At 32.7% G+C, this 12,348-nt stretch overlaps 1 protein-coding gene across 1 annotated transcript; it reads left to right on the forward strand.

Moving 5' to 3' along the window:
• The first annotated feature begins 3,484 nt into the window (after positions 1-3,484).
• LOC145600642 (B3 domain-containing transcription factor FUS3-like) lies at positions 3,485-9,685 on the forward strand. Its single transcript, XM_081656526.1, has 6 exons — positions 3,485-3,808; positions 8,236-8,325; positions 8,470-8,570; positions 9,057-9,103; positions 9,180-9,256; positions 9,365-9,685. Exons 1-6 carry the CDS (start codon positions 3,485-3,487, stop codon positions 9,683-9,685), a joined length of 960 nt encoding a protein of 319 aa, XP_081512652.1.
• Positions 9,686-12,348: the final 2,663 nt, after the last annotated feature.

Consider the following 12,348-nt stretch of genomic DNA (forward strand, 5'->3'; position numbering starts at 1 on the left):
TAGTAGCTCTTCTAATTCACACTCATTGTAAAGAAAAATTGCAACACAAATCCTAATTAATATGTAGTTACCATTTTATGTTTAAGTTGGACTTAATGATTTTGATGATGACACAATCTAATTTATTTACAAACTAATAAGAGCTTAATTGTTTGAGTGTGTGATCAGCTGCAATGACCAGGAGAATTGAGTGTCTTGCAAATATTACATGAGGAATAGGAGAGCCAGGAACAAAGCAACCCAAAAAGAGAAGAGTTCCCTCATAGGAAGTGGTGCTTCAAAAATGAAGACTTGAGAAGAGAAGGTTCCCTGGATTGAAGACAATGGAACCTTGCGAAATGTTGGAGCAGCCAAGAAGATATTTGCAACTAGCGCGAGACAAGCTGAAGCATATGCAATCTGGTGCAGTGGGCTTTAAAGGAACAATCTAATTGCAGGAATGTGATAATCAAAACAAATTGTGCAGAGGTAGTGAGGGCATTACAGAATCCAGATGATGCTCCAGTAGATATCAGAGCCATAGCAACAGATATCATCCGAGTAAGTAGCAGGTTTGACCTTCTAGTTTGCATCAAAGTACAAAGGGAGATGGTGGCAGCTGCTCATAGAATGGCAACATCAGAGAGGAGAAACTAGCTTATTATTGTTTTTATTTAACCGTTGTAAAAAAAAAAAACGAGCATTAAAAATAAAAAAAATACCTTGGGAGTAGGTAAAATTAAATGGAAATTGTTTGGGGGTAGGTAAATATTTCGGCAAATATTGTAGCTAGGACTATATACTTAGGATTGGGTAAATATTTCGGTAAATTAGTATATAGTTGCTTTGTGATTATGTAAATATTTTTTGGTAAATTGGAATAGTTGTAATGGAAATACTTTATCTGTCACTATTTTTCGCCACATTGCAAATAATTGGGTCAAACTTTAAAAACTTTAAAAAAATTCTCATGAATCTATAAGAGATATTATAGTCAAGAGGAGTCTTGTCGTGTTCGTCTCATTATATTTTTTTTTATTAATTATCAAGTTTTATAATTTAAATGGAGTTAAATTCATTTTAAGAGATGTCTTGGAGACCATAAAAAGTCAAATGTAGCAATAAAATAGGCATATAGGGAGTAGGTAATATGAGAATAAGTGTGCAAAAATATTACTCCTTTCATCCCTAAATTAAAAGCCTCTAACTCTTTATTATGTGAGTAATTATATAAATGCTAGATTGAGACATTGTATTAAAGGATGGATCGGAGGGAGTATTAAAATCACTCCCTCACTCCTAAAAGAGGATTACACTTGCCTTTTTTTGGCGTTCTCCTTGAATGGTTACATTTCAATTATTTCTTAAACTAAAATTATTATTAGTATTATTATTATTATTATCATCATCATCATCATCATCATCATTATTTATTTTCATTTTTTTTACAAATTTTTCACATAAATACATACTTTCCATGCAATTGTCTCCATTTATGAAAATATTTCATATTCTCAATGCAACTATTCCTATTTACAAAAATATTTACTTAAATTCAAAACAAATAATCCTATTTTCAAAGTTAATTTTATGTTTGTTTCCAACTATCTTATTTACTTTATTAACCGTGAAAAACCACCAAATATAACTTTCTTTCGAAAACGAAAAGAGTAAGTAAGAACATAACCAACGAAAGAAAATGGAAACACCGAAATAAAATAATAGAAATGAAGGGAGTAACAAGGTGATATTAATTCTTGTTTAAAAATCAAATTCAATGCTAGTTAATTTAATGCTTGTTTTCCACTCTCATTAAATGGATGTTCTCATTCTTCTCAATGGATTTTATACCCTTAAATTGCTTATACTTAACTTAAAACATTTATCTTTCAAAAAAAAAAAAAAAAAAAAAAAAAAAAAAAAACCCTTAAAACATTTAATATTATTAACCTTTAAATTACATGTAAGTCATTAGATGTAAGTTGTTACATGTAATCCAAAAAATTTAAACACAAAACACAAATCAACAAGTAATGCTAGAGCGCGGATTATATCTTCACCATTTTTTTTTTTTTTTTTGTAGGGATATTCCTTCACCATTTGATTTAAGGTTACTTTGCTTCTCTCCTAAGACCTTCCAACATTAACCCGTAAAAACTGGACCAACTAAACTTTATCCAACAGAGTCATTCTCCTTACAATCCCAAATAGTAGAATCCCCTTTGATATCAATATAAATGTGTTCACATTGGAATTAGAGTACCTTGTTTCAATTTTCTTCCCACTAATCTTTTTAATAATTAATGTAAAAGCCATTAAATCCAAGTTTGTTACACAAAATCCAAAATATTGTAATACAAACTCAACAAGTAATAACAATAACAATAAAGAGCAGTCGTAACTCATAAAAGAAATCTCGGAATAGCAACGATACAATTGTGTCAAAACCTTATTTGATCACCGATCAACCCAAAAAAAAAAAAAACAAAAAAAAAAACAAATTCAAATTTTAACTTATATAAACAAAATAATTTAGTATGACTTAAATTTAAAATAAATCTAATTCGATTGGATCTTATTGAAGCTCAAACATTCGAATTGACACGTCTAGACAGTATAGAGTGAATAGTTTGATGGTTATATAATAGCACCGTTAGCAAATGACGTGGGTGACCTAAGTTACGCGCGACAAAACGAAGAATTCAGTTACAAAATTTCCTTGTCACCTTTCTTAGCTTCTTTCTTTTGTATCCAAAAAAATTCAAAACCCTTCTCTTCTACCTCCTCCCGCTTTCTCTCTTTCATCAAGTAATACCTCCCCCCTCCTTCACCCGCTATTTCTGGATTCTTCATCATCTTTTTTTATTTATCACATTTAATTTAATCAAAAAGGGAAATAATTAATAAATAATAAATAATAATAAGCGCCATTGAATTCAGTTGGGGGGGTTTGAGTTAAAACAGAAGAATTGCAACACCTGTTATCTTCTCCCTTGTTTCACCATTCGTCTCTTTTTCTATAGTCATCTCTACACTCTCCCACCCACCGCCCCTTTCCCTTTTATTTTTAACCATGGTTAAAAATTTAACCCTACTTTAGTTACTTATCCCAACTCAGTCATTTAACAAAAGTAGTAACTATTTTTACTTGGAAATATCACTACCCTCTTATGATCAACTGCCTTTTTACAAATGTCACCCTTAACCTATACTCAGAAACTTTTATTTATTTATTTTCATATTTGTTTTTGGGTATTTTCTTTTAATTATTGTTTGAGTTTTGGAACATTGCTATTTATAGCAGTAAATCATATTTGTAACAATAAAATGAATAAATAAAAATAAAGGAGCTGAGATAGATAGATGAGCTCTCCACATTTTTCAGTGGAGTCAGTGTGAGAGAGTAGTGCACCCCTCTTTCTCTCTCTTCTAGAATCTCTCAAAACCCTAAGATTAAATAAATAAATCAAAACTCATCCAGTGTCGATCGAAAATGATGATGATAATGGGGGAGAGAGAGAGTGGTAGTAGGAGTTGCAAGAATAACGAGGCGCTCGGGTTCGGCAGTACTGGGAATGGAACAGAAAGCGCGGCTAATGGAATTGGAAGACACGGTGGGATCGTAGTTTTCAACAACACAAACGAGGCGAATCGGACGACGACGATGATGCCGGTTTTAGGGGGGTGTTTTGGGGAGAATAAAATTCAGAGGAAGAAAAGAATGGCAAGGCAAAGAAGATCCTCAGTTAGTCTCTTGCCTTTTGCTTCTTCTTCTTCTTCTACCCCTACCACCCCTCACGTGCCAACTTCCCTCTCACTTCCCGCACGTGTAAGATTACTCTTCTTTCTTTCATTTTTTTTTATATATTTATTTATATTTACATGTGTGAGTGAGTTGACTCAGATGATTTGGACCGAGTTAAGGTGTGTGTTTTTGGCTACCTGGCCTTCTTTTGCGATTGGCTACGGATCCCTGCACCACCGTACACTAGCCGTTGAATTTTTTTTTTTTCTTTTTTTTGAAAATAGATCAAATTTAATTTATCTTATTTTCCTTTCCTTTTTTAGTACTTTTAGATTTGGCTCTTCAATTTCATACTTTTGTATGTTGGGGAACATCAAATTTATTAAATAAAATACAATAAATACCAAATTATAATTAATTGTCTTTTTTTTTTTTGAAAGAAAATTATAATTAATTGTCTTAAAGTTAATAGAATAATTTCCAACAAAAAAAAAATTAATAAAATAAAACAATTAATCACCAATTAAGGTTTCAAAAAAAGAAAAAAAAAATCACCAATTAATTTTGCCAAATCAGTCAATGAGATCTGATTAATTTGTTGATCCCCAATTTATATCATCTACAAGTATATAATTTATTTCTCTTTGATTTAATTGATACTCGTAGAGAATAATTTTTCTCTTTTTGACGGAAGAGAAAAATTTGATTTAGCAAAATTAAATCATCTCTTTTTTTATTTACAAAAGGTTTTGTGTGAGACCGGACTCACGTGAGACCGGGCTCAATAACAAAAGTCTAATAAAAAGGCGCAGGCTAATTAAACAAGATCGCGAGGCCCGCAACACCAAAAACATGATAGACGGACTCACTCATCCAAAACTTTACCTTTTACTTATTTTTTCAAGGTAAAGTGGAAAATCATCTTATTTTGACAACCAAAGATCTCATGATATTACATTGTTACGTTTTACCAAAAGATTTTTTTTCAGATCAGTATATCTTATCTGATTTTGTGTTATTTTCCTTCAAATCCTTGTCTTAATATGTGTTTTTTAGTAGCCTGTCTAATCGGAAAAAAAATAAAAATAAAAAAAAGATACACCCTCCGTCCCTAAATTACATTTCTGCTTCCACCCGTCCCTAAATTACATTCCTATTTTTCTCTATGTGAGGAATAAATGTTGGAAGTAAAAATATAATTTAAGGGACGTACAGAGTAAAAAATAAATCCTTCATTTTTCACTTTTCCAATCTCTTCCTATCTTCTCAAAATCGTTCTTTCTGTATATATATTTTTTATCTTTTAAATCAAACAATTACTTTCATTAATTTTTCCTTTGGTTCGAAAATCACTTCAAAACAATTTTATCAAACTCAAAAACCATAGATTTCCATTTGCAAACTTTCTTTCTTTTTTTTTTTTTTTTCTTTTTCCCATCCTTCATGTTTCCGTTACATAAACAAACAAGATCATAATTTTAAATTAATAAAAACTCATGGCTTGCACGACTTAAAATTTGGTTATATAAAAATCCTTAATGAAGTTGATTTATGTAACAATCAAACTTAATAAGAATAACACACTTCCCTCTTTTAATTGTTTCAAAATAATTGACACACTTTCTCATTTGGATATGAACATGACTTATCACTATTGTTTTTTCTCTCCGCACTTGATCCATCACATACTTTTGCATCTCACATGTTTACTTTTTTTCACAATATAAAATGAATTTACTAACTTGATTTTCATTAAACAGCTCATATTTATTATAACTAATAATAAATAATTACGTATCTAAAAAAGTGTGTCAATTATTTCAAAGTAAAGAGAGTAAATAAGATGTTGTAAATTTACCTACAATTCATATTGATAAGATAAATAAAGAATTAATACGGAGTATAAGAAAATTGGATCAAATTGGATCAAATCGGATCAAATCGAACACATGATACTTCTTTTGTACGGAGTATTTTTTTAGTTGCAAGACTTGCAACAATTTTCATTTTACACTTGATAATGTAATATTTTGGATTTTATCTCTTTTTACCAGGCCAATAAGTAAACTTATCAAAATTTGACGGCATTAAAGTATATATTAAGACAAATTTAGAGAGATCCCAAATGATAAAAAAAAATTCTTACTCTATAACTATAGATCAACAAACAAGGCAAAGTAGCACCAAAAAAATTAAAGTAAAAGTACAAAGAAATTCATGTATTTGAAAGAGAATCTTTTAATTAATCAAGAATTAAGATTTTTTTTGGTGAGAGTTACACTATTACTCTTATTTAAAATTTATTACCCACTTAATAATCTCTCAATTCCTAAGACTCACTCTTTTAAATACCGTGAAACAGTGTTTGTTGAAACTACTCGTATTCAAAACCGGAAAACATATACACCTTGGTATATTTAAAATTAAACGGAGGGTTTTGACCAAAATGACGTAAAATGAAAGCTAGGTGGCTAAATATGAAAAAGAAAAATGGTTCGTCAATTATCCCCCATGTAAAAGTAGCACGAGTCCAAGTATAGGTGGCCCCAAACGGTGAAGCCTGTTTGGTAGTGCTTAATTGGCATTGCTCTTATTTCAGCATTCAACTCTTCTCCAACTGTCTTCTGCCCTTATTCGCTTACTTCATTTTACTTAACATATCATCTACTCTATTTTTTAATTACGAAGTATTTTATTTATTAAATTAAATAGAATCTTTTTAAATGTAAGTGAATTTATATAAGACTTGATAGTAAAGTAAGGTGTATGTTTTTTATTTGATACTATTGTTATGTGTATGGTAGTTGATGTGTACGTGTTTAGTGGTGGAATCAATCTTTTGTTTTTGTTTCCGTACATCTAGCTTACTATCAAGTTAGGATACGTTAAAAGTTAACATTAAAAATTGTCGATTACATGAAATCATCTTTATATAGAGTTTTAATTGATTTGAATAAGGATAAAATTAACTATTTTTGTTGTGTACGTACGTCCTCGTCTTGCCTCATTTTGGCTGTTTTACGTCACAATTTTGTTGTCGATATCTAATTAAAGGTTTCTATATATGGATAATACAAAAATGTGAGTACTTGAATTAAGATAGGGACCACAAGTGAATCTTGAATCTTAAATGTACTCTAATTAGATAGTTAGCTTGATGGTTGATTTGAGAACATGACATGTTTGAGTTCCATAACTAGGTTTTAAGTGTCTCGTCACAATAAAAGACATATACACTAAACACGCACATATGGTTGGGGAAGGATAAACGTTGCAAACATAAGCAATCAATTACGTAATAGTTATAACACGTGTGGTTGGCGTATATGTTCTAATCATAATAACTAATCAATAAGCGAATCAATTAGATAGTCAATTCGTTCTAGAGTGTGCCATATGGAACTCCTAGAACTAGGGCAAGATTGTCCCGACAAGCTAACAGGCACATTGAATACGAATAGATAAAATGCAGGGACAGAGAACGACAAAAAACACAAATACAATAACGACAAACATAATATATATGTTAGTATGACAAGGTATGATATCAAACATAAGCAATCAACTTACGTAATGGTAATAACAAATCAATAACACGCTTGGTTGGCGATATATGTTCCAATCATAATAACAAATCAATAAGCAAATCAATCAGATAGTCATTTCATTCTAGAGTGTGGCATCTGGAGCTCCCAGAACTAGGGCAAGATTGTATTGACAGGCTAACAGGCACATTTAATACGAATAGAAAAATACAGGGACAGAGAACAACAAAAAACACAAATTCAATAGCGACAAAACATACTATTCCTTTTAGTATGACAAGTTATGACACCTAAACACTCCATACAGAGTGCATGGGAGTGATAGCTCAGTGGAGCCACTTCCCCTTTCCGTGGCTTAGACCCAGGATCGAAGCACATCCCGGGCATTCCCACCCACAAATCCCTCCTGTGATAGGAAGGACTATGGGGCCCAGCTCACCATTTAGAAAAAAAAAAAAAAAAAAACTCCATACAGATAGGCTCCTTCCTTGTGCCTTAGGGTTTTCGTTTTAACTAACGAGCCTTTACTTTATTATTAAAAAAATTCCTGTAAAGTAGTCACTTATGCCTTTTTGTAGTAATGGCATGTAGCTTTCTAATGATCAATGATTCCTCTTTATATCTTGATTGGGAATGAAATTTTGGAAAAGAAAGAAAGTGATATTCTTGAATGGAAGTGCATTCAAAGCCAAAGAATTGACGTTATATAGTGGTGGTATTTAACTCTATAAATCATTTATCAGATGAAGATAATAAAGGTGGTTGTTGGATGAACAATTAAGGTGCACAATTATTAATTAAGGAGTAATTGATAATAAAATCTAAAACATGGAAATTCTCCTTAATGCTCTCATTAGAAGTAGACAATGTAGTGCGAGTTGAACCTTCTTCCTCTCCACTAGATGTAATGTGCTATCAAATTTATGCTATATATGTGCAAATGTTCACTCCCTTCAAAAGTTTCAGGTTGTTGATCCAAGGAGGTTGAGGTTTTTATTTCAGAAGCAGCTTCAGAATAGTGATGTAAGCACTCTGAGGAGGATGGTGTTACCAAAGGTTTGTGCCATCAACTTTATAATGCGCAACTAGAAAATTTAAGTTTTCTACTATTCTTTGATTCACAATAGCTGATCATGACCATTGATACCATATACATCTAATCTGAATACGATCTCACTAATTTGTTTTAATTAATTTCAGAAAGCTGCTGAGTCTCACCTCCCACATCTAGAAACTAAGGAGGGAATTTACATCAGCATGGATGATATGGATGGGATGCATGTGTGGAACTTCAAGTACAGGTACGTATACATCTTGATAACATTTCCATTAGGGTCATTGGCCCCTGGTAGCAAATTTTTTCTTACCAGAAACTCGCTAACTCATGGTTCAAATTTTCAAGATGTTGCATCTACAAAACTGAAGAAGATTTTCTTTAATAAATTATCGGTATTAGAACTTTATGCAACATAAATAAATAGTAAGAGTAGTTCCACGTTACCTCATGACCAAATTACCTGGAATACTATGTTACAATATGAGGTATAAAGTATTTCGTAAATCATAAGACCTACTGGCTGTGCATTGAGACTGATCTGAAGATCTGAATGACCTTATACTACCTCGATTCAGAGTAGTTGTCACCTTATTTCATATAGCACTGCTAATCTGCACAGAAGCTAAAGATATCACCATTCTGTTGTACTCGGTATTTTATTTTCTCTTTATCATCACGATTTGCTTACACATGCATATTTAATTTTTTTTTTTGGGAACTTTTTATTCAGGTTCTGGCCTAACAACAATAGCCGGATGTATGTCCTAGAAAACACTGGTAAGAGCATTGTTTATATCATCGGTTCATTCTCAATCTATCCGCTTTCTACTGATTCTGTTCTATTTTGTACTAGGGGACTTTGTGACTGCACATCGCTTGCAGGTTGGGGACTTCATCATGGTCTACCAAGACATTATTAACCTTAACTATGTAAGTACTTGTTTCTTAAACTCCTCTTATTTCTTTGCACTTGTATATATATATAATCTCATTGTTAGTAACTGCAACTTAACTCTTTGAAATTTCAAAAATATGTAGGTGATTCAGGCCAAGAATACTACACCGCAGGAGATATATAACGAGTATACAACCAATACAGTAACTGATTACTTTCAAGTGAATAATTTCGAGATTAACAGGTACAATCAATTGAGCTGGAATAACGACCCAGCAGTTAACATGGAGGATAACAATAATGCCTGCATGTCATTTGTTTATGACACAACCAGCATTGCTGCAAATGACTCCCCTTTCGATTTTCTTGGTGGGTCGACGACTAACTACTACTCAAGGATGGGAGGCCAGGGCTTTGACAACTTCGGATCTGTTGACAATTTAACCCTCGACGACTTCTACTGAAGTTCACGTCGAATTGTGGAATTTACTCTGACTAGCCGGAAACATAGACAGTGTTTGTCTTCTCTTTGTAATAGCAGGGTCAAACAGTGTCATTTTCTTTTCTTTTTTTTGCTGGGTAAACTTACCTTCATGCTAGCTGTTTTTTTTTTTTTTTTTTTTGGTTGACAAAATGTAGCTATAAATAAAGGGATTGAAAAGGAAAAAAATGGGAGGGCAAGAATTATAGTTTCCTAAGCTAGTAATGTTGTATGTGTCATGGTCTCATAGATCAACAATTTGGTATAATTTGTTGTAAACTCTAATTCAACTATTTGCATCTTTTGAAACATGCTAATCTTAATTCGCACTAATTATATCTAAATGGCTTGTACTAGTTTTGTTTACAGGTTCAAGCTCGTTTCAATGTAGACCCATTTATTTTTGGGTTTTTGGCATGACTTCCTACTAAAGACTAATCTTGGAGATAAGATTATTATTTTGCACATCACTTGGACTAGATGAAGGGGAACAACGTTCAAGTATTGGATGTATAGAGTATGATTTGATCTTACTATTGTTTATGCTAAATTTCGCCTAAGGGCGACCTAAAGCTGGGACGTACGACGACTAGAGTATTTAACTATGGAAAGCGTAAATGAAAGTTATATAAGACAAGATGTTTTGATGACGCTGAAAACCCAAATGCGGGAAAAACTGCGGGTGGGTGCAAGACTACCGATTCACTATGAAAAACTGATGATTACAATGAGTATGAGAGCTTTAGCTGATATGTAGAATGCGAATGAATTGTGTAGCCAATTGATACAAATGCCCAGCTATTTATACAAGAATGAATTAGGGTAATTAAGCCAACTAGAGAGCCGTTGGAGCCGTCCAACGATCTCCTTGAAATCCGGGGTCCATCCGTTGGTTGGACTCGTTCTTGAGTCTATCACCTTGTTGAAGATAATGTCTAAGGAAGAATATATTTGAATTGAGAAGATAAAGCTGCTAAATGGGTTCCCTTTGAAGACTTGGTCAATCCACATTTTAAGGAAAATCAGTTATGCTCACTGCTTGTCGTCCCTTCTGATCGTGCGACCTGTCGTCTGTCAAGATGTGCCTAAAAATTCGCCCATAAAAATTTGCCCCCAATTGTTGGATTGATCATAGGGAGATCAAGGGAACAATTAACTTTCCACTAAAACTTTAAAACTGTAATAACTTCTCATCTAATTGCATAAATAATTGTGCACTTTTCTCCACTTCTACACACTTCCGTCACTTTCTCTTTCTCTCTCCAAAAATTATATTCCCAAATCAATTTCTTGTTTTGCGCTGCCTGTTTGAAGTTTTTCCGGCGATTTGCTTGAGCTTCGATCACTTTACCAGGTAAATTTCTTGATTCCGACCTTTAATTTCTTCTCAATTTGTAGTTGTCGCATGAATATATCAAGCATTATCCCAAACTTGAACCCCACTGTGATCATACACTTAAGCATGGTGGCGTGCAAAGGAAAGGAAGCTAGAGTAAAAGAGTCGCCAACAAGTTTTAGGAACTTGTAAACAGTTCATAAGGTGAAGGTTACACCCCTAAACGATCCATGCGATTGTCAACTCCAATAGATCTGGAACCATGACTGGTGTTCGGGGATGAGGGTACGAATCCAATCTAAAATAGAAAGAACCCGGCCTATCAAATAGGCCTCTACTTTATTCTACTCGTATATATGTGCGCTGTCTGATTAACATGCAATCATTAGATTAACCCTAAACCTGTTCAATCTATGTTGGTTGAATATTAATGCACAAACAAAACTATTATTGTCGATCACTTGAATGAAAGTCATATTAATAGCCTAAACCAAATTATTAATTATCTTATTAAGCGTGATTTCAAGTACAAATTCCCTTTAAATAAGCATAAAAGGCATGATCAAGCAATAACGATAATATATAATCAAACAACATGATAACAATCATAATAATAACCATGTTAATAATAAAGCATAATAACAATAGCAAGACCCTAGGCATGATACTAGCAAGATTAATAACAAATCCTAGCATGTCACTAAACATTAAAGATCAAAGCTTTAAACCTAACATGCTACTAACATGCTATAGGAAGAAGCACCCTAAACATGATTCTAGAAAGCAATAAATAACATCCAAATATGATGCTAGGAATTAGTAAAACAATCTAAGCATGCTTTCAACATTGAAATAAAAAGGGAGTAAGCTAATTACTTACTTTGAAGCCTCATACCTCTTTCTAATAACAAAATACACGCGTTAGTAAACTTCAATAAAATAATTAAAATCAAATAATTAAATCAAATAACTAAAAGAAACAGTTAAAAAGTTTAGACTGGATTTTGGACCAAAAAATCTCATAAATTATCAACCTTTCACGTATAGGGCGAAGGCAACTTCAAACTTGGTTAGGTGTGTCTAGAACTACTGTGTGCGGTATTGTGTTTACAAAAGGGTTGGTTTAGAAAGAGAGAGAGAATAAAGATATATTGCTCAAGAGAGAAGAGAAAGAATTGATGATGGTTGTGGATGATTGAAAACGGAGGTCCAAGGACCCTATTTATAGGAAAATAGTCCGGAAAACCGATTGAAAAGAATTTGCATTTTATAAGGAGTAAAACACATCCCGTCGTCGGACGACAAGCTTG

The sequence above is a fragment of the Chenopodium album genome, chromosome 21 (genome assembly GCF_948465745.1).
Source record: "Chenopodium album chromosome 21, dcCheAlbu1.1, whole genome shotgun sequence".
NCBI lineage: Eukaryota > Viridiplantae > Streptophyta > Magnoliopsida > Caryophyllales > Amaranthaceae > Chenopodium > Chenopodium album.

Excerpts from the sequence above, each read along its gene's own strand:
- LOC145600642 (XM_081656526.1), top strand. The coding sequence starts at position 3,485 with ATGGGGGAGAGAGAGAGTGGTAGTAGGAGTTGCAAGAATAACGAGGCG. Across the intron at positions 3,809-8,235 it reads CCCTCTCACTTCCCGCACGT|GTTGTTGATCCAAGGAGGTT; the intron begins GTAAGATTACTC and ends CAAAAGTTTCAG. Across the intron at positions 9,104-9,179 it reads GTATGTCCTAGAAAACACTG|GGGACTTTGTGACTGCACAT; the intron begins GTAAGAGCATTG and ends ATTTTGTACTAG.